This window comes from Salvelinus fontinalis, chromosome 36, assembly GCF_029448725.1.
Source record: "Salvelinus fontinalis isolate EN_2023a chromosome 36, ASM2944872v1, whole genome shotgun sequence".
Taxonomy (NCBI): domain Eukaryota; kingdom Metazoa; phylum Chordata; class Actinopteri; order Salmoniformes; family Salmonidae; genus Salvelinus; species Salvelinus fontinalis.
The window spans coordinates 30,563,981-30,585,676 of NC_074700.1; the positions used below are offsets into that span (position 1 = coordinate 30,563,981).

The following is a 21,696-nucleotide window of genomic DNA, read 5'->3' on the forward strand; positions in this document are numbered from 1 at the left end:
ATCTGACAATTCATCTTGATGGTTGTAAAGTCGTCTCAAATAAAACTGTGAAGGACCTCGGCGTTACTCTTGACCCTGATCTCTCTTTTGACGAACATATCAAGACTGTTTCAAGGACAGCTTTTTTCCATCTACGTAACATTGCAAAAATCAGAAATTTTCTGTCCAAAAATGATGCAGAAAAATTAATCCATGCATTTGTTACTTCTAGGTTAGACTACTGCAATGCTCTACTTTCCGGCTACCCGGATAAAGCACTAAATAAACTTCAGTTAGTGCTAAATACGGCTGCTAGAATCCTGACTAGAACCAAGAAATTTGATCATATTACTCCAGTGCTAGCTTCCCTACACTGGCTTCCCGTTAAGGCAAGGGCTGATTTCAAGGTTTTACTGTTAACCTATAAAGCGTTACATGGGCTTGCTCCTACCTATCTTTCCGAGTTGGTCCTGCCGTACATACCTACACGTACGCTACGGTCACAAGACGCAGGCTTCCTAATTGTCCCTAAAATTTCTAAGCAAACAGCTGGAGGCAGGGCTTTCTCCTATAGATCTCCATTTTTATGGAACAGTCTGCCTACCCATGTGAGAGACGCAGACTCGGTCTCAACCTTTAAGTCTTTACTGAAGACTTATCTCTTCAGTAGGTCATATGATTGAGTGTAGTCTGGCCCAGGAGTGTGAAGGTGAACGGAAAGGCTCTGGAGCAACGAACCGCCCTTGCTGTCTCTCCAGGGCCGGTTCCCCTCTCTCCACTGGGATTCTCTGCCTCTAACCCTGTTACTGGGGCTGAGTCACTGGCTTGCTGGTGCTCTTTCATGCCGTCCCTAGGAGGGGTGCGTCACTTGAGTGGGTTGAGTTACTGACGTGAACTTCCTGTCTGGGTTGGCGCCCCCCCTTGGTTGTGCTGTGGTGGAGACCTTTGTGGGCTATACTTGGCCTTGTCTCAGGATTGTAAGTTGGTGGTTGAGGATATCCCTCTAGTGGTGTGGGGGCTGTGCTTTGGCAGAGTGGGTGGGGTTATATCCTTCCTGTTTGGCCCTGTCCGGGGGTTTCTTCGGATGGGGCCACAGTGTCTCCTGACCGCTCCTGTCTCAGCCTCCAGTATTTATGCTGCAGTAGTTTATGTGTCGGGGGGCTAGGGTCAGTTGGTTATACCTGGAGTACTTCTCCTGTCTTATCCAGTGTCCTGTGTGAATTTAAGTATGCTCTCTCTAATTCTCTCGTTCTCTCTTTCTCTCTGAGAACCTGAGCCCTAGGACCATACGTCAGGACTACCGGGCATGCTGACACCTTGCTGTCCCCAGTCCGCCCGGCCTTGCTGCTATTCCAGTTTCAACTGTTTCTGCCTGCGGTTACGAAACCCCTACCTGTCCCAGACCTGCTGTTTTCAACTCTTAATGATCGGCTATGAAAAGCCAACTGAGATTTATTCCTGATTATTATTTGACCATGCTTGTCATTTATGAACATTTTGAAAATCTTGGCTCTCTCTAATTTTCTCCTTCTCTCTTTCTCTCGGAGGACCTGAGCCCTAGGACCATACGTCGGGACTACCGGCCGTGGTGACTCCTTGCTGCCCCCAGTCCGCCTGGCCTTGCTGCTATCCCAGTTTCAACTCTTCTGCCTGCGGTTATGGAACCCCTACCTGTCCCAGACCTGCTGTTTTCAACTCTTAATGATCGGCTATGAAAAGCCAACTGAGATTTATTCCTGATTATTATTTGACCATGCTTGTCATTTATGAACATTTTGAAAATCTTGGCTCTCTCTAATTTTCTCCTTCTCTCTTTCTTTCTCTCGGAGGACCTGGGCCCTAGGACCATGCGTCGGGACTGCCGCCCGTGGTGACTCCTTGCTGTCCCCAGTCCGCCTGGCCTTGCTGCTATTCCAGTTTCAGCTGTTCTGCCTGCGGTTATGGAACCGCCACCTGTCCCAGACCTGTTGTTTTTCAACTCTTAATGATCAGCTATGAAAAGCCAACTGAAAATTATTCATGATTATTATTTGACCATGCTTGTCACTTATGAACATTTTTGAACATCTTGGCATAGTTCTGTTATAATCTCCACCCGGCACAGCCAGAAGAGGACTGGCCACCCCTCATAGCCTGGTTCCTCTCTAGGTTTCTTCCTAGGTTTTGGCCTTTCTAGGGAGTTTTTCCTAGCCACCGTGCTTCTACACCTGCATTCTAGCTGTTTGGGGTTTTAGGCTGGGTTTCTGTACAGCACTTCGAGATATTATCTGATGTACGAAGGGCTATATAAAATAAAATTGATTGATTGATTGAACTGTTGGCGATAGTAGTTGTCCTCCAGTGGAGGACCTACAACCTCTCAGAATTGTGCCATTTATAGATATCCATGAGGCTGAACACAATTTGCCCAGCACCGTCCGGGTTAGGGGAGGGTTTGGCCGGCCGGGATGTCCTTGTCTCATCATGCTCTAGCAACTCCTTGTGGCGGGCTGATGTAATATGCCAGGGAGATGTGTATACTGTGGCTAAGAAAGTAATACTAAGTGTATGTTGTGTAGTAAGCTGTTAGTAGCCCATGTGCCTCAACCTAATAATTTGGTTTATTTTCACCTCTTAATTTCTCCTACTGTTCTGACTTGATGGTGCACATGTAGCCAATAGCCTGTTTTAGAGAAATGTAATCATTGAATATTGTAAGAGCTTTCATTGTGTGCTTATAGGCCCCCTTTATTCATCCTACGGTTCTGACTTGGTGTACATGGAGAATACTGTAAGAACGGCCCGTATTCTGAATTCTGTCGCTGTACATTTCAAAAGTGCTGAACAAATAGTTTTTGACTACGTCCTAGCTCGCTCATTAATGTCTTAATCGAAATTACAGATGGCCTCTTAACCGCTCATCGTTCCCTTATGCCATAGTTTGTACATCTCAATTGTCAGTAGAAACCACATTTATTTAAGCAAGTCAGCCATATCAGCATTGTTTTTTTTAAAGACAGTAAATGAGGCTGAATGAACTGTTTCGCTGCCAGACAAGGCTCCGCTGATAGCCAGGTGTAGCAGTGGTAAGGATTTACTCCATGTTGCTGGGAGGAAAGCTCTGCTGTTGGGACAGCTTTATGTAGGCCCTAACAGTTTGTGGGCTCCGTTATAGTGCAATTAATGTATTGTTTAGTGTTGTGTTGTGGCTTTTCTGGCATACATTAAAAAAAAATAAAAAATGGTTTGCCCCACCAAGATTTCCATGATAAAATCACCACTGTATGCTCAGATTCCCTGTCTGCATTGAATAGTTTATCATCTGGCAAGTCTAGTAGGAGTGACCTACTATTGGAGGTATTAATGTTATTATGAAGAATTGAGAGACTGGGTGTAGTAGTGAGATTCTATTCTGCTGGGTTTCAGACAAATTCGGGTGTGGAAGGGAATGAAATTGTAGACCAGATTGCCAAAATAACGTTAAAACTAGATACAATTGATATTAATGTTCCACAGGGTAAAGGTGAAGCAAAATGTAAGTTCCCGAGCCATTTTGATAGATGTGTGGCAGAAGAGATGGGACTCTGAGCCCAAGGGCCTGCATTTATATGCCCTCCGCAGAAAAGTCGGTAGACCAAGATTCAAAAGTCAGATTAGGAAGGAAGAAGTGGTGTTGTTCGATTGAGTCTAGGACATTTGTATATTGAACTCGTCAATACATCTGGTTGGCAAGCATGTGAATAGTTTGTGTCTGGAGTGTATAGTCAATGAAATGCTGGTGCATGCATTGTTATATTGTTTTAAGTATATTGAAGTGTAGGGTCATTGAGATTGGGGGGTTGGAAGGGATTTGGGGGATGGAGGAGGGTCTATTAGAAGTTAGTAGGGCTCTTTTTTTATTTTCTCAGAAGTACGTACTCAGTACTCAGAAGTTAGGTAGAAATGTGGAGCTAATGTCATTAAACCGTGATTGACCTCACACTCCAGCATAGTAGGTGGCAGGATGGACATTCAACGTTTGTTTGCGGACGCACAGTATATATTTGAAGAAGAAGAAAAATGTAAAAACACGGAAGTAGAATTGGAAACAAGTTTGTTTTGATTTTGAATGTTATTTTTGTGGAGTAAAGAAAGACCTAGCTAGCTGAACTAAACTAAATAGGCTACCCAACTGCCAGTCGTCTGTAATATGTCTAAACTACAGTTGTTTCGTGTGTTTTTAAATGAGCGCTTAACGACGGCTGCTGTGGAGATTTTCGGGGAAGTTGAGAAAACGGTAGTAGAGTACCAGGAGGAGAACGATCGGCTACGGAGACTGCTGCTGATCACACCGGAGATACAACTATGTCGAATAGGTTAGTATGAAGTTTTACCTATATCTAGCTATAGTTGTAGAGAATGAATAAACTGTTTAGGTGATCACCATTTCAACAATGTAATAAGTAGCCTATAACTCAATTTATTGTTGCCGACTTGTGTTCTTTTCATTACTAAATGTGGAAAAAGTCAAGGGGTCTGAATACTTCCCGAATGCTCAGACCCCTTTTTGTTTTTCAACATTTTGTTTTGTTACAGCCTTATTCTAAAACTGATTCATTATTTTTTCCCCTCATCGATCTACACGAAATACCCCGTAATAACAAAGCCAAAATAGGTTTTTAGAAATGTTTGCAAATGTTTTAAATATAAAAAACAGAAATACCTTATTTGCATAAGTATTCAGACCCTTTGCTATGAGACAAGAACTTGAGCTCAGGTGCATCCTGTTTCCATTGATCATCCTTGAGATGTTTCTACAACTTGATTAGAGTCCACCTGTGGTAAATTCAATTGATTGGACATGATTTGGAAAGGCACACACCTGTCTATATAAGGTCCCACAGTTGACAGTGCATTTCAGAGCGAAAACCAAGCCATGAGGTCGAAGGAATTGTCCGTAGAGCTCCGAGACAGGATTGTGTCTGGGGAAGGGTACCAAAAAATGTCTGCAGCATTGAAGGAAGAACACAGTGGCCTCCATCATTCTTAAATGGAAGAAGTTTGGAACCACCAAGACACTTCCTAGAGCTGGCCGCCCGGCCAAACTGAGCAATCGGGGAAGAAGGGCCTTGGTCAGGGAGGTCACCAAGAACCCGATGGTCGCTTTGACAGAGCTGCATTGAATGTGTCGTAGCTGAATCAGTATTAGTTAGGTAACATAGTTAAATAATATGTTTTATTTACTTTCATAATATGCAGAATATCAGAAAGGGAGAAGGGCTCCACTATGTCTGTACGCTAGTCACTCCCTTCTTTTCCCATTGGGGGGAGGAGTATGGCAGTGTCTGGAACCATTGTATTACCCCTCTGATGTGTTGATGAATCTTGAGATAGTATATGACCTAGAGGTTCACTCCCCTTAGTGAGCTTCTCCAGGGTGGGGAGGAGAGGGGGTGTATTTAAGATGGGAGTATCTAGAATTGACAATTGATATATTGCCATTGAATGAGGTAATGTTTTGGTCCTAAGTGGTACCAAGAAAGAGATTAGAATCTCGTCTAAAGAGACCAAACTGAACGATAATTTATAGCTAATGCTATTTGGCTATGGGATACTCCTCTTTCAAGTAAAAGGCCCTTTGTAATGTTCCTAAGATCTGTGGTTCGTCATGTGAGTTGAGAGGGGTGTATCTTGGCTATAAAAGATACTAAGAATTGTTTTGTAAGGACTCTCAGAGAATTCATTTATAGACACAGAATTGATCTGAGAGTCAAAGGGCGATGGTGAAGCTCATATAATTGAAGATGGACTTTAAAATATAACTCTGACTTGTGTGTGGTTTGCTCTTTCATCATTTAGTAATACAGGAAATTACCACGACAAAGGTCCCCAAGAATCAAGTGGCCTCCATCATTCTTAAATGTAAGAAGTTTGAAACCACGACTCTTCATAGAGCTGGACGCCCGGCTAAACTGAGCAATCGGGGGAGAAGGCCCTTGGTGAGGGAGGTGACCAAGAACCCGATGGTCACTCTGACAGAGCTCCAGAGTTCTGCGGTAGAGATGGGAAAACCGTGCAGAAGAACAACCATCTCTCCAGCACTCCACCAATCAGGTCTTTATGGTAGAGTGGCCAGACGGAAGCCCCTCCTCAGTAAAAGGCACATGACAGCCCGCTTGGAGTTTGCCAAAAGGCACCTAAAGGACTCTCAGATCATGAGAAACACGATTCTCTGGTCTGATGAAACCAAGATTGAACTCTTTGGCCTGAATGCCAAGCGTTACGTCTGGAGGAGACTTGGCACCATCCCTACGGTGAAGCATGGTGGTGGCAGCATCATGCTGTGGGGATGTTTTTCAGCGGCAGGGACTGGGAGACTAGTCAGGATCGAGGTAAAGATGAACGGAGTGAAATACAGAGAGATCCTTGATGAAAACCTGCTCCAGAGCTCTCAGGCTCTCGGACTGGGGCGAAGGTACACCTTCCAAAAGGACAATGACCCTAAGTACTCAGCCAAGACAATGCAGGAGTGGCTTCGGAACAAGTCTCTGAATGGCCTTGAGTGGCCCAGCACGAGCCTGGACTTGAACCCGATCGAACATCTCTGGAGAGACCTGAAAATACCTGTGCAGCGACACTCCCCATCCAACCTGACAGGGCTTGATATGATCTGCAGAGAAGAATGAGAGAAACTCCCCAAATACAGGTGTGCCAAGCTTGGAGCGTCATACCCAAGAAGACTCAAGACTGTAATTGCTGCCAAAGGTGCTTCAACAAAGTACTGAGTAAAGGGTCTGAATACTTATGTAAATGCGATATTTCCGTTTAAAAATGTTATACATTTGCCACAAATTCTAAAAACCTGTTTTTCTTTGTCATTTTGGGGTAACGGGTGTAGATTGAGGGGGAAAAAACTATTTAATACATTTTAGAATAAGGTTGTAACGTAACAAAATATGAAAAAAGTCAAGGGGTCTGAATACTTTCTGAAAGCACTGTGTGTGTGTGTGTGTGTGTGTGTGTGTGTGCGCGTGTGTGCGTGCGTGCGTGCGTGCGTGCGTGTTTTACCAGTCAAAAGTTTAGACACCTACTCATTCCAGGGTTGTTCTTAATTGTTACTATTTTCTACATTGTAGAATAATAGTGAAGACATCTAAACTTTGGGCTCCCATGTGGCGCAGCGGTCTAAGGCACTGCATCTCTGTGCTAGAGGTGTCACTACAGACCCTGGTTCGATCCTGGGCTGTATCACAACCGGCCATGATCGGGAGTCCAATAGAACAGCACACAATTGGCACAACGTCGTCCGGGTTTGGCCTGGGGTAGGCCTTCATTGTAAAACAAGAATTTGTTCTTAACTGACTTGCCTAGTTAAATTAAAAGGAAATAGCACATATGGAATCATGTACTAACCAAAAATGTGTTAAACAAATCAAAATGTTATTTTTTTTTTTGAGATTCTTCAAAGTAGCCACCCTTTGCCTTGATGAAAGCTTTGCAAACTCTTGCCATTCTCTCAACCAGCTTCATGAGGTAGTCACCTGGAATGCATTTCAATTAACAGGTGTGCCTTATTAAAAGTTAATTTGTGGAATTTCTTTCCTTAATGCGTTCGAGCCAATCAGTTGTATTGTGACAAGGTGGGGGGGGGGGGGGGGGGGGGGTGGTATAGCCCTATTTGGTGAAAGACCTAGTCCATATTATGGCAAGAACAGCTCAAATAAGCAAAGAGAATTCTTTCTGCTCATTCTGCCTTGTTGGCGCACACTGTTGAGTTTTAGTCACATTATATTTTTATACTATTCAGCTACCATTCTAAAATGTCATAAGAAATTAGGTGGTGTTTTTTGGACTAACAGTAATGGTTATGTTATGTACAATACTAATGAATCATTATGTGATCTTCCAAGACATTGATTCAGCTTTGATCTAACTTTATTAAACGAGCACCATAGTGAGAAGTGATGGAGTACGTCACTCTCGCAGCACCACACCCCTGCAGTCTGCTGCACCAAAACAAATAATTGAAGCGCACCTAGCTTACTCTTTTGCCTGCGCAAACATTTGGTGATGCAGAAACTACAGACCACAAAATCTGGGAATATTTGGCCAAGGAAACATTTGTGGTTGGTCTTAGGGAATGTAAAAAGGCTAATTAGGAAGGGAGACTTTTTAAAACGGGATTGAGTGAAGTAGCAGCAAATGTGTTAATATGAGCAACTAATGAACATGGAGATAGCCTCACGAGTTTGATGAACTTACCTTATATCTTTCAGTCTAATACGGCCATTTACTTACTGTCGTAGATCTTCATCAGAACAACATATTTTGTAATTCGTTAGGCCTACTGTCCTCTTCAAGTTTAGCTGGAGCAAAGATAATGGATATACTGACAAGATACAGTGGGGCAAAAAAGTATTTAGTCAGCCATCAATTGTGCAAGTTCTCCCACTTAAAAAGATGAGAGACCTGTAATTTTCATCATAGGTACACTTCAGCTATGACAGACGAAATGAGGGGGAAAAATCCAGAAAATCACATTGTAGGATTTTGAATGAATTTATTTGCAAATTATGATGATGATGATGAATTGATTATTCGACATCATCCTATACTGATGATAACCACTGTTTGTCTACATGTAGTTATAATTCCCCTTTACTACTGAGGGCAGTGGAGGCTGGTATTATTGAGAAAGCTAAACTTTGATAGGTGTTTTTGGATGGGTCAAACTGACCATGTCCATTTCAAGCTTAAATATATTTTTGTAAGTTAAGAATATTTAAGGACGTTAGCTGGCTAATTCAGGGACATGCTTTGAAGTATCCACCCTTGGTCTGTAGGCTGGCTGCCTTGCACAATAATAAACCCCCATCCATCTGGCGACGCTGTTGTATGTTTCCGGGTTCGAGTAGAACCAAGGAGTTTAAAAACGTTCCTTGACTAGAACACGGAAGTAGAATTGGAGATGAACGTAATGATGAGATGCTCATGTCACTCAGTCCAGACAATGGGAGTCGTTGTCCCAAAAGTGGGAATGCAGGCGACAAGATTAGGTTCGAAATAAACCCATAGAAACCATCGGGTTTATTTTGGCGAGAGTGGAACCTCTCGCTTCGCCTGATCCTCTCTGAGGTGACATTGTTTTGATATTGAACGTTATTTTTTTTGGAGTAAAGAAAGACCTAGCTAGCTACTGACTGAACTAAATAGGCTACCCAACTCCCAGTCGTCTGAAAAATGTCTAAACTACAGTTGTTGCGTGTGTTTTTAAATGAGCGCTTAACGGCGGCTGCTGTGGAGATTTTCGGGGCAGTTGAGAAAACGGTAGTGGAGTACCAGGAGGAGAATGATCGGCTACGGAGACTGTTGGGGATCACACCGGAGATAAAACAATGTAGAATAGGTTCGTATAAAGATCAATTAGTAAACTGCTTAGGTAAATAGAAATCACAATTTCGACCAAATGTTTTTAATTAGATGTTCTACCTACCTAACTACTGTATATATTGGGCTACAGGCCTCCAGCAATCAAGATTTTATCTGCGAATGTGTAATTTACAAGATTAAATAAACCATTGAAGCCATTTACAATTATAATGTAGGCCTATGATTATATAGTTGTCTGCATATTTCATTACTTATCTAAAGCCTTCAAATCTAATTGTATTTGTCACATGCTTCGTAAACAGGGATAAACTAACAGTGAAAAGCTTACTTATGTCCCTCCAACAACGCAGGGATAGAAATATAACACGAATAATAAATACGCAATCAGGGTTCTCCCCAAAGAATGCGAGAGGCGCTGCGCCATCTTGTGGACTGAATGCTCCACTATGTAAAATGTGTTATCATATTAGGACATGTTTTGCTTTAGATTGCAGGACATGGCAGTTACAGGTGTAAGAAAACGCTAAAATCTCTGAGTCCAGAGTGGGGCACCGCCCTCGTACTCAGTAGCACCACCTTGTTAAAAAATCCTGTGGAGAAACCTGACAATGAGTAAGGATACTGTTGTATACACGGGGTACCGGTATGACTATATACACGGGGTACCGGTATGGCTATATACACAGGGTGCCAGTATGACTATATACACGGGGTACCAGTACCGAGTCGATGTGGCATGCTTCTATGAGTAGGAATTTTAGTTTTTTCTGAATATGTGTGTTAAGTTTTGTTTTGTCCTCTACATTTGTGTTTCCATTTAATACTACAGTGAATGTCAATGTTTGTACATCTGTTTTTTTGTATTGGAACATCGTAAACAGATAATAATAAAAAAATATATCTTTTTTTTTGTCTGCGTCAACAAAAGCATTTAGAAATGGCATTGTGCACTCAGGCATGTCTAAAGTCTATATAGGTAACCTCTGCTCCTCCTCTCCTTCCCTCCAGACTCCCTGCAGCTCTCTGTCTCTGAAGAGGAGGTTCCCCCTGAGCAGCAGCACTGTGAGCAGGAGTGGAGCCCCAGTCTGGGGCAGGAGGACCCAGAGACCATACAGATTAAAGAGGAACAGGAGGAAGTCAGAACCAGTCAGGAGGAAGAGCAGCTTCAAGGGCTCTTTGATACCAAAGACTCCTTATCCACTCCTTCCTGTGTGAAAAGTGAATGTGATCAGGAGGACCCACGTCAAGAAGCCGTACTAGCTGAACACCCAACTCTCAGTCCACTGAAAACATCTAAACTACAGTTGTTTCGTGTGTTTTTAAATGAATGTTTAACGGCATCTGCTGCTGTGGAGATTTTTGGTGCGGTTGAGGAAACTGTAGCAGAGTACCAGGAAGAGAATGATCTGCTACGGAGACTGCTGCGGATCACACCAGAGATAAAACTACGTAGAATAGGTTTGTATGTAGATCTACTGATAGTCAGCAATAATTCTAGTAAGTTAATAAACTGTTTAGTCTTTATGATTACCATTTCAACATTTTTATTTTATTTTTTATTTTACTCCCTGCACGATGGAGGATATCCCTACCGGCCATACCCTCCCTAACCCGGACGACGCAAGGCCAATTATGCGTCGCCCCACGGACCTCCCGGGCGCGGCCGGCTGCGACAGAGCATGGGCGCGAACCCAGAATCTCTGGTGGCACAGCTAGCGCTGCGATGCAGTGCCCTAGACCACTGCGCCACCCGGGAGGCCCGCCATTTCAACATTTAGTAGAAGTGGTTTTAGCCCCGACGTGGCTGTGCTTTCTCTTTGCTTGGACAGCAGCTCCACACATTTCTGTTGCCATTCTGACTCCAGTGCCACATTGGTGCTAAACCGTTCCTTTTGATTAGCTGAGGATGAGGATTTGGTCAAGTGTGATACGCTCCGTCTATACTGAACAAAAATGTCAACGCAACATGCAACAGTTTCAAAGATTTTACTGAGTTAAAATTTATATACAGAAATCAGTCAATTGATATAAATTAATTAGGCCCTAATCTATGGATTTCACATGACTGGGAATATAGGCATACATCTGTTGGTCACAGATATCCTTTAAAACTAACTACAGGCGTGGTTTAAAAAACAAGTCAGTATCTGGTGTGACCATTTGCCTCATGCAGTGCGACATATCTCCTTCACATAGAGTTGATCAGGCTGTTGATTGTGGCCTGTGGAATGTTGTCCCACTCCGCTTGAATGGCTCTGTGAAGTCGCTGGATATTTTGGGGGGAACTGGAACACGCTGTCTTACGCGTCGATCCAGAGCATCCCAAACATGCTCAATGGGAGACATGTCTGGTGAGTTTGCAGGCCATGGAAGAACTGGGACATTTTCAGCTTCCAGGAATTGTGTACAGAGCCTTGCAACATGGGGCCGTGCATTATCATGCTGAAACATGAGGTGATGGCGGCAGATGAATGGCACAACAATGGGCCTCAGGATCTCGTCACGGTATTTCTGTGCAATCAAATTGCCATAGATAAAATGCAATTTTGTTTGTTGTCCGTTGCTTATGCCTGCCCATACCATAACCCCACCGCCACCATTGGGCACTCTGTCTCTCCCAACGACACCATACACGTTGTCTGCGGTTGTGAGGCCGGTTGGACGTACTGCCAAATTCTCTAAAATGATGTTGGAGGTGGCTTATGGCAGAGAAATTAGCATTTAATTCTCTGGCAACAGCTCTGGTGGACATTCCTGCAGTCAATATGCCATTTGCATGCTCCCTCAACTTGAGACATCTGTGGCATTGGGTTTGTGTGACACAACTGCACATTTTATAGTGGCCTTTTATTGTCCCCAACACAAGGTGCACCTGTGTAATGATTATGCTGTTTAATCAGCTTCTTGATATAGCACACCTGTCAGGTAGATGGACTATCTTGGCAAAGGAGAAATGCTCACTAACAGGGATGTAAACAAATTTGTGAAAACATTTTGAGAGAAATAAGCTTTTTGTGCATATGGACAATTTCTAGGATCTTTTGTTTCAGCTCATGAAACATGGGACCAACACTTTACATGTTGTGTTTATATTTTGGTTCAGTGTAGGAACAATTGATCTTTGATTGCTATACAGTTTTGGAAACCTTGAACACTAAACTTAATTATCATCCAAAATAACTTTACAAATACCAACCAAAAAAAACTGTTTTTGCTTTGTCATAATGGGATATTATGTGTAGATTGATGAGGAAAATGTAATCAATTTTAGAATAAGGCTGTAATGTAACAATATGTGTAAAAAGTGAAGGGGTCTGAATACTTTCCGAGCAGTCATCCTTCCAGGTCTCTATGCTGCTACCATTATATCTCTCTGGGAAAATGGGGGGTTAGAAAGGAACCATATAAGGAGTAGAGGGGGAGGGGGTTAGAAAGGAACCATATAAGGAGTAGAGGGGGAGGGGGTTAGCAAGGAACCATATAAGGAGTAGAGGGGGAGGGGGTTAGAAAGGAACCATATAAGGAGTAGAGGGGGAGGGGGTTAGCAAGGAACCATATAAGGAGTAGAGGGGGAGGGGGTTAGCAAGGAACCATATAAGGAGTAGAGGGGGAGGGGGTTAGAAAGGAACCATATAAGGAGTAGAGGGGGAGGGGGTTAGCAAGGAACCATATAAGGAGTAGAGGGGGAGGGGGTTAGAAAGGAACCATATAAGGAGAAGAGGGGGAGGGGGTTAGAAAGGAACCATATAAGGAGTAGAGGGGGAGGGGGTTAGAAAGGAACCATATAAGGAGAAGAGGGGGAGGGGGTTAGAAAGGAACCATATAAGGAGTAGAGGGGGGTTGAAAGGAAACATATAAGGAGAAGTGAGGGTTTTGAAAGGTGCAAACTCGAGACCTTTGACTGCGAAAGTAATCTCCACTAAGAAACGATTGGTGACCAATGTTCTAGACGATTCTGTGCTTTCAGTTTGTGGCACTTAACAGGTGTCCACATACTTTTGGTCATGTAGTGTACTCAACAGGTGTCCACATACTTTTGGTCATGTAGTGTACTCAACAGGTGTCCACATACTTTTGGTCATGTAGTGTACCTTGCTAGCATTAGTCATGTTGTGGTGCTGGTTGGCTATTTCAATTGGTGTAAATCGCTCTTGTATATGCTGTTTATGTAATGTAGATGTACCTACACTCTTGTACTGTTCATTTAGTACATTTACCTACATTTAGCATGTCTACGAACCAATTAGCCTGTTTGGTTCACTGGGATGTGACTGGACCAATGCCTGTTGTATTGTATAGCAGGTACCTCACCTGCGCAAGCTTGTACAGTGTTTTTAACGGGGGCATAAAATATAGCAATATCAATCAAATGTATTTATAAAGCCCTTTTTACATCAGAAGATGTCACAAAGTGCTTATACAGAAACCCAGCCTAAAACCCCAAACAGCAAGCAATGCAGATGTAGAAGCACAGTGGCTAGGGAAAACTCCCTAGAAAGGCAGGAACCTAGGAAGAAACCTAGAGAGGAACCAGGCTCTGAGAGGTGACCAGTCCATCTGGCTGTTCTTCAATATGTTAAAACATTCATAGATTACCAGCAGGGTCAAATAATAAGCACAGTGGTTATAGAGGGTGAAACAGGTCAGCACCTCAGGAGTAAATGTCAGTTGTCAGTTGGCAAACCGCAGGTCCGGGGCAAGGTAGCACGTCTGTTGAACAAGTCAGGGTTTATAGCCACAGAAAAAAGAAAAAAAGAAATTGGATCAGCAGCACGACCAGGTGGACTTGAGGACGGGGACAGCCTCATGCCTCTTCCCATCCATTAAACCCTCCTTAACCCGGACATCCGCCTCATCCCTGTTCTAATCAGACATGCTGTAGTGGTTGCTAAGCTTAACCTAAGGTTCTTATGCCAATCATGGTCCTTCGATCCTCTACAACACACTATTTTTCAGTTGTGCAAGGATTGTTAAGGGTTAGACGGTGTCGGGGGAACTTTTGTACACATTAGCTACAGTGTGTTCAATAGTAGGCATGTTAACCCACCACCTATATGGCTTGTGTGAAGGAAAGCAAATACCTAGCTAGCTATCTGCACTCTGGCTGTATAGATCATAGAGATCCATGCTAAGGAAGCAAATACCTAGCTAGCTATCTGCACTCTGGCTGTATAGATCATAGAGATCCATGCTAAGGAAGCAAATACCTAGCTAGCTATCGGCACTCAGGCTGTATAGATCATAGAGATCCATGCTAAGGAAGCAAATACCTAGCTAGCTATCTGCACTCAGGCTGTATAGATCATAGAGATCCATGCTAAGGAAGAACATTGAAATTAAAAGTCATAGAGATCTATAATTCATGATTGATTCCAAATTCTGTTATAAATAACGTCTGCTCCTCCTCTCCGTCCCTTCAGACTCCCTGCAGCTCTCTGTCTCTGAAGAGGAGGTTCCCTCTGAGGAGCAGCACTGTGAGCAGGATTGGAGCCCCAATCTGGGGCAGGAGGACCCAGAGTCCACACAGATTAAAGAGGAACAGGAGGAAGTCAGGACCAGTCAGGAGGAAGAGCAGCTTCAAGGGCTCTTTGATACCAAAGACTCCATATCCACTACTTCCTGTGTGAAAAGTGAATGTGATCAGGAGGACCCACTTCAGTCCTTGAGTCTTCCCCAAACCAAGACTGTGGAGAACAGAGAGAGAGACTCTAACCCAGTGGATCTCAAATCTTTTGTCACTGTGACCCACATTAAGGGTGTCTACATTCCCTGTGACCCTCCAGATAATCAAAACATTGTCTGCAACCACAGTTCAGCTGTAAGCAGTGACCCAGTAGGACTTGACGACAGCCCACCATTGGATCCCAGCGCATTATTTGATCCCAGCCCAACATTGGGGGAACACTGTTCCAAACCCAGCACCACGTCTAGAAAAATTCACCACTGCCGTGACTGTGGTAAAACGATTCCTCTGAAAGCTGACCTGCAGAGGCATATGACTCTCCCCAAGAAGAGACCCAGTGAATGCTGCTTCTGCAATAAACAGAACAATTCCACCTGTAAACTGAAGGCCCATGTCCGACTCTGTCATGGTGGGAAACCCTATATATGCCCTGTTTGTAGCAAGACCTTCAAATACAAAGGAGATCTGTCCAGGCACATGAGGATTCACAAAGGAGAGAAACCCTTTATCTGTGGTGACTGTGGGAAAAGCTTCAATCAGAAGGGGAACCTAACTGAACATGTACTGATTCACACAGGAGAGAAACCATTTAGCTGTGGTGACTGTGGGAAAAGCTTCAGTCAGAAGGGACACCTTACTGTTCATAAACTGACTCACACAGGTGAGAAACCCTTTAGCTGTGGTGACTGTGGGAAAAGTTTTAGTCAGAAGGGGAACCTAAGCATTCATAAACTGACACACACGGGAGAGAAACCATTTAGCTGTGGTGACTGTGGGAAAAGCTTTGGACTCAAGCGGCACCTAACCATGCATAAACTGACTCACACAGGAGAGAAACCATTTAGCTGTGGAGACTGCGGGAAAAGCTTCAGTAAGAAGGGACATCTTACTGTTCATAAACTGACTCACACAGGAGAGAAACCATTTATTTGTGGTGACTGTGGGAAAAGCTTCAGGCATAAAGGGTCCCTTAAGATACATATATTGTCTCACACAGGAGAGAAACTCTTTAGCTGCGGTGACTGTGGGAAAAGCTTCAATAAGAGGGGGAACCTAAACATGCATTTACGGACTCACACAGGAGAGAATTCATTTAGCTGTGGAGACTGTGGGAAAAGCTTCAATCAGAGGGTGAACCTAACCACGCATATACGGACTCACAGCAGAGATAATTCCTTTCTCTGTGGTGACTGTGGGGAAAACTTTGATGAGAAGGGGCACCTAACTGAACATATACGGACTCATACAGGAGAGAAACCATACAGGTGTGGTGACTGTGGGAAAAGCTTTTATCAGAAGGCGGACCTAAGGAGGCATATACTGACTCACACAGGAGAGAAACCTCATGGCTGCTCCGTCTGTGGTAAAGGATTCACTCATAAATCTCATCTGCTGAGGCATGTCGATAAAATCCACAAAGGAAGAAAACAGGACAGAAACTGAAAGAGCAAAGAGCATTAGGACAAAGAGATTGTCTGTCAGGTAAGTGAATAAAAAGGCAGGATGTGGACAAATCTCTTAGGAAGCAACAGTGAGTTATGGCCCTCATCAAATATGCAGACGACATGGCTCTGGTTGCTTGCCTGGAGGTCAAGTCCATCTCCAGCTACTCCCAGTTCATTGACTGCCTCTTGACGTGGTTTGACAATAGCTTCCTTGACCTTAACGTCACCAAGACTAAAAAACTGTGCCTTGGAGGAAAGAAAGCTGGGGAAATGGAAGCCCTTCTCTCGAGGAAAGACGTGGAGCAAGTGACACATTTTAAATACTTGGGAACAATTTTCGGCCACAAACTTAGCTTCCAGTAAAACACTGACCTCATCTACAAAAAGGCAAGGCCATTTCTTTCCCTACTTAAGATAGTATGACGTTTTAATGCCAGCAAACTCACACTGATCGTGGTATACAAATCCCTGATTGAGTGTTCTCAATTACAATTCGTAATTCGTGCCAACGACACATTTGCATTCAGTTTAAACTTAATGGACATTAAAGTTTGTCTTATCCTGCTTATTTTAAAGCTATCTTAACTCTGGATCATTCATGCTTTGGGTTACAGAAATATAGATTTGCGATCAATTGACTTTTGCAAAACATTGTATGTAAATCAAATTTGACAGTAAGTAATTATACACAAAGTCCAAAGGAAATTCGACTTCCACTTTTATGCCAACTCCTCCTAAAAGAGACATATATATATATATATATACAGTGGGGCAAAAAAGCCATAATTTGCAAATAAATTCATAAAAAATCCTACAATGTGATTTTCTGGATTTTTTTCTCCTAATTTTGTCTGTCATAGTTGAAGTGTACCTATGATGACAATTACAGGCCTCTCTCATCTTTTTAAGTGGGAGAACTTGCACAATTGGTGGCTGACTAAATACTTTTTTGCCCCACTGTATATATATACAGTCGTATGAAAAAGTTTGGGCACCCCTGACAATTTCCATGTTTTCCCTTTATAAATAATTGGGTGTTTGGATCAGCAATTTCATTTTGATCTATCAAATAACTGATGGACACAGTAATATTTCAGTAGTGAAATTAGGTTTATTGGATTAACAGAAAATGTGCAATATGCATCAAAACAAAATTAGACAGGTGCATAAATTTGGGCACCCCAATAAAAGAAATCACATCAATATTTGTTACAGCCTCCTTTTGCTAAAATAACAGCCTCTAGATGCTTCCTATAGCCTCTAATGAGTGTCTGGATTCTGGATGAAGGTATTTCGGAACATTCCTCCTTACAAAACATCTCCAGTTCAGTTAGGTTTGATGGTTGCCGAGCATGGACAGCCCGCTTCAAATCATCCCACAGATTCTCAATGATATTCAGGTCTGGAGACTGGGATGGCCATTCCAGAACATTGTACTTGTTCCTCTGCATAAATGCCCGGGTAGATTTTGAGCAGTGTTTTGGGTCGTTGTCTTGTTGAAATATCCAGCGCCGGCGTAACTTCAACTTTGTGACTGATTCTTCAACATTATTCCCAAGAATCTGCTGATATTGAGTGGAATCCATGCGACCCTCAACTTTAACAAGATTCCCAGTACCGGCACTGGCCACACAGCCCCACAGCATGATGGAACACCCACCAAATTTGACTGTGGGTAGCAAGTGTTTTTCTTGGAACGCTGTGTTCTTTTGCCGCCATGCATAACGTCCCTTGTTATGACCAAATAACTCAATCTTTGTTTCATCAGTCCACAGCACCTTATTCCAAAATGAAGCTGGCTTGTCCAAATGTGCGTTTGCATACCTCAAGCGACTCTGTTTGTGGCGTGTGCAGAAAAGGCTTCTTCTGCATCACTCTCCCAAACAGCTTCTCCTTGTGCAAAGTGCGCTGAATTGTTGAACGATGCACAGTGACACCATCTGCAGCAAGATGAGGTTGTAGGTCTTTGGAGGTGGTCTGTGGGCTGTTTTTGACCGTTCTCACCATCCTTCGCCTTTGCCTCTCCGATATTTTACTTGGCCTGCCACTTCTGGCCTTAACAAGAACTGTGCCTGTGGTCTTCCATTTCCTCACTATGTTCCTCACAGTGGACACTGACAGCTTAAATCTCAGCGATAGCTTCTTGTAGCCTTCCTCTAAACCATAATGTTGAACAATCTTTGTTTTCAGGTCATGTGAGAGTTGTTTTGAGGCCCCGATGTTGCCACTCTTCAGAGGAGAGTCAAAGAGAACAACAACTTGCAATTGGCCACCTTAAATACCTTTTCTCATGATTGGATGCACTTGTCTATGAAGTTCAAGGCTGAATGAGCTCACCAAACCAATTGTGTGTTCCAATTAATCAGTGCTAAGTAGTTACAGGTATTCAAATCAACAGAATGACAAGGGTGCCCACATTTTTGCATATCCTATTTTTCACATCTGATTTAATTTCATACAACTTAATATTGCTACACTAAAAATCTTTGTCTGGACAATACCCCAGTACTCAGCTTTTATTAGAAAATGAATGGCATGCCACTGTGATCATTTTCTGTGACGACAGAGTAAATTTATATGCTGCCTCAGAGGGGTGCCCAAACTTTTTCATACGACTGTATATATATGAGGTTGGAGCGGGGGGGCTGCCGTACTACACCACCCTTGGAGCAGTTGTTGTGGGGTGGTTAAGTGCCTTGCTCAAGGGCACAACAGCATCTATGCTTTTTTAAATATTTGCTCTGAAAGCTGACCTGCAGAGGCATATGACTCTCCCCAAGAAGGGACCCAGTGAATGCAGCTTCTGCAAAAAACGCTACAACTCTACCTGTCAACTGAATGTCAATGTCCGTATCTGTCATGGTGGGGATTCCCTGCCCTGTTCGTGGAAAGACCTTCAAAATACAAAGGATATATTTCCAGGCATATGAGGATTCACACAGGAGAGAAAACATTTAGCTGTGGTGACTGTGGGAAAAGCTTCAGTCAGAAGGGCGACCTAGGGAAGCATAAACTGACTCACATAGGAGATAAACAACATGGTTGCTCAGTCTGTGGTAAAATATTCAATTGTATGGCTCATTTGCTAAAGAATGTAAATTACGTCCACAAAGAAAGAAATCAGTACAAAAATATATTTTGTCAGAAGATGGGTGTCCCTGTTTGTATTAGTCCTTGATTAGAAACCAAAAGTGTTTTGTCCCTCCAGGACGGACACAGGCAGTTCTATTAATCTGGCCCGGGTGCCCGTGTAGGTGTTTTACACCGAGTGAAAGTTGATTGTATTGGTTCTGTAACCGGGCTGCCTCCCTTGTGTGACTCAGGTGCCCCGATCAAAGCCCACGGAGAAGTCGGCGCAAAGCAAAGTGATGTAGAAGCACATGGAATAATGATTCTGTGTTTTCATATGCAAAAGTCATTTATTTTAAGCTTTTATCTGCCAATGAATTAAGGTTGATTATTCTAACATTTATTTGATGTTTCTGTTTCTGGACGATGCACCATGCTGCTTTGTTCACAACATGACCGAGCAGCACAGATGACTGTTCCATTTGAGAAGGGATCTCCACCCTCCCCGCTTTCGACCTGATGACGTAACGGCATGTGCCCCGTGGCTCAGCATAACTGAATCCTGCCCATTGAACAGCCCTGGTGTACAGTACACAGTACAATTTTATTTATTTATTTTTTATTTTACCGTTATTTTACCAGGTAAGTTGACTGAGAACACGTTCTCATTTGCAGCAACGACCTGGGGAGTAGTTACAGGGGAGAGGAGGGGGATGAATGAGCCAATTGTAAACTGGGGATTATTAGGTGACCATGATGGTTTGAGGGCCAGATTGGGAATTTAGCCAGGACACCGGGGTTAACACCCCTACTCTTACGATAAGTGCCATGGGATCTTTAATGACCTCAGAGAGTCAGGACACCCGTTTAACGTCCCATCCGAAAGACGGCACCCTACACAGGGCAGTGTCCCCAATCACTGCCCTGGGGCATTAGGATATTTTTTTTAGACCAGAGGAAATAGTGCCTCCTACTGGCCCTCCAACACCACTTCCAGCAGCATCTGATCTCCCATCCAGGGACTGACCAGGACCAACCCTGCTTAGCTTCAGAAGCAAGCCAGCAGTGGTATACAGGGTGGTATGCTGCTGGCAACAATGACATGCTTACCTCTTGGTTTACCTCTTGACAACAACAATATAAAATAAAAAAGTTAGTACAAAAATATATGCTAAATACAGTAACAATGGAATAACAGTAGAATAACAGTCAATTAACAATAGAATAACACCATAATAACAGTAGAATAACAATAGAACAGTAGAATAACAATAGAACAGTATGATAACAATAAATTAACAATAGATTAACAGTAGAACAACAATAGATTAACAGTAGAACAACAATAGAATAACAGTAGAATAACAATAGAAAGGTAGAATAACAATATAATAACAGTAGAATAACAGTAGAGTAACAATGGAACAGTAGAATAACAATAGAATAACAATAGAACAGTATAATAACATTAGAACAGTAGAATAACAATAGAACAGTAGAATAACAATAGAATAACAATAGAACAGTAGAATAACATTAGAACAGTAGAATAACAATAGAACAGTAGAATAACAGTAGAACAGTAGAATAACAATAGAACAGTAGAATAACATTAGAACAATAGAACAGTATAATAACAATAGAACAGTAGAATAACAATAGAACAGTAGAATAACAAGGCCGTGATGCAGCCGATCAGAATGTTCTCAATTGTGCAGAAGTTGAAGTGGCTGTTGCTCCTTCTTGACCATGTGGTGGTGTTGTGGTTCCGTGTCAGGTTCTCAGTGATGTGAACGCCAAGAACCTTGAAACTAAGGCGGGATGTGGACAACAGTCTTAGGAAAGCAAATCAACTCTGGATCATTCATGCAGTTGGGTAGAGATAAATAAATGTGTGATGGATTTACTTTTTGTGTAAACGTTCTATGTAAATAAAGTTTGATTTGAATGACGAGGTACTGGTCAAAAAGTAGTTCACTGTTTTATGAGAATCTTACAGATTTGCTTTTCAACGTCTGTTGATTTTCATGTTGTTAGAAAGGGGAATATCTGGTCATTTGTTTTGGAATGTCTCTCAGGGTATTGAGATCATGTTTGACGGATGTTATTGATTCATTAAAAATGGTAGTGATACTTTCCAGAAAATGTATTTCTAATCATTTCCCCTGAGGT

The 21,696-nt window shown here is 42.8% G+C and overlaps 1 protein-coding gene across 3 annotated transcripts; it reads left to right on the plus strand.

The window, feature by feature from the left end:
* Nucleotides 1-4,030: 4,030 nt before the first annotated feature.
* Nucleotides 4,031-21,475, plus strand: LOC129835753 (oocyte zinc finger protein XlCOF6-like). 3 transcript variants are annotated; one of them, XM_055901518.1, is made up of 4 exons: nucleotides 8,895-9,343; nucleotides 10,336-10,785; nucleotides 14,748-16,492; nucleotides 19,989-21,475. In XM_055901518.1, the coding sequence occupies exons 1-3, from the start codon at nucleotides 9,178-9,180 to the stop codon at nucleotides 16,451-16,453; spliced, it is 2,322 nt and encodes a 773-aa protein (XP_055757493.1). In that variant the 5' UTR covers nucleotides 8,895-9,177; the 3' UTR covers nucleotides 16,454-16,492; nucleotides 19,989-21,475. The 3 variants fall into 3 exon arrangements, with proteins under 3 accessions (XP_055757491.1, XP_055757493.1, XP_055757490.1); XM_055901516.1 differs by lacking the exons at nucleotides 8,895-9,343; nucleotides 19,989-21,475 and adding an exon at nucleotides 4,031-4,313 and having other exon boundaries at nucleotides 14,748-17,019; XM_055901515.1 differs by lacking the exon at nucleotides 19,989-21,475 and having other exon boundaries at nucleotides 14,748-17,019.
* The last annotated feature ends 221 nt before the right edge of the window (nucleotides 21,476-21,696 follow it).

Bases quoted from the DNA above. Each gene is read 5' to 3' on its own strand.
- LOC129835753 (XM_055901516.1), top strand. From the start codon at position 4,148: ATGTCTAAACTACAGTTGTTTCGTGTGTTTTTAAATGAGCGCTTAACG. The intron at 4,314-10,335 runs GTTAGTATGAAG...CCTTCCCTCCAG, and splicing joins GATACAACTATGTCGAATAG to ACTCCCTGCAGCTCTCTGTC. The intron at 10,786-14,747 runs GTTTGTATGTAG...CCGTCCCTTCAG, and splicing joins GATAAAACTACGTAGAATAG to ACTCCCTGCAGCTCTCTGTC.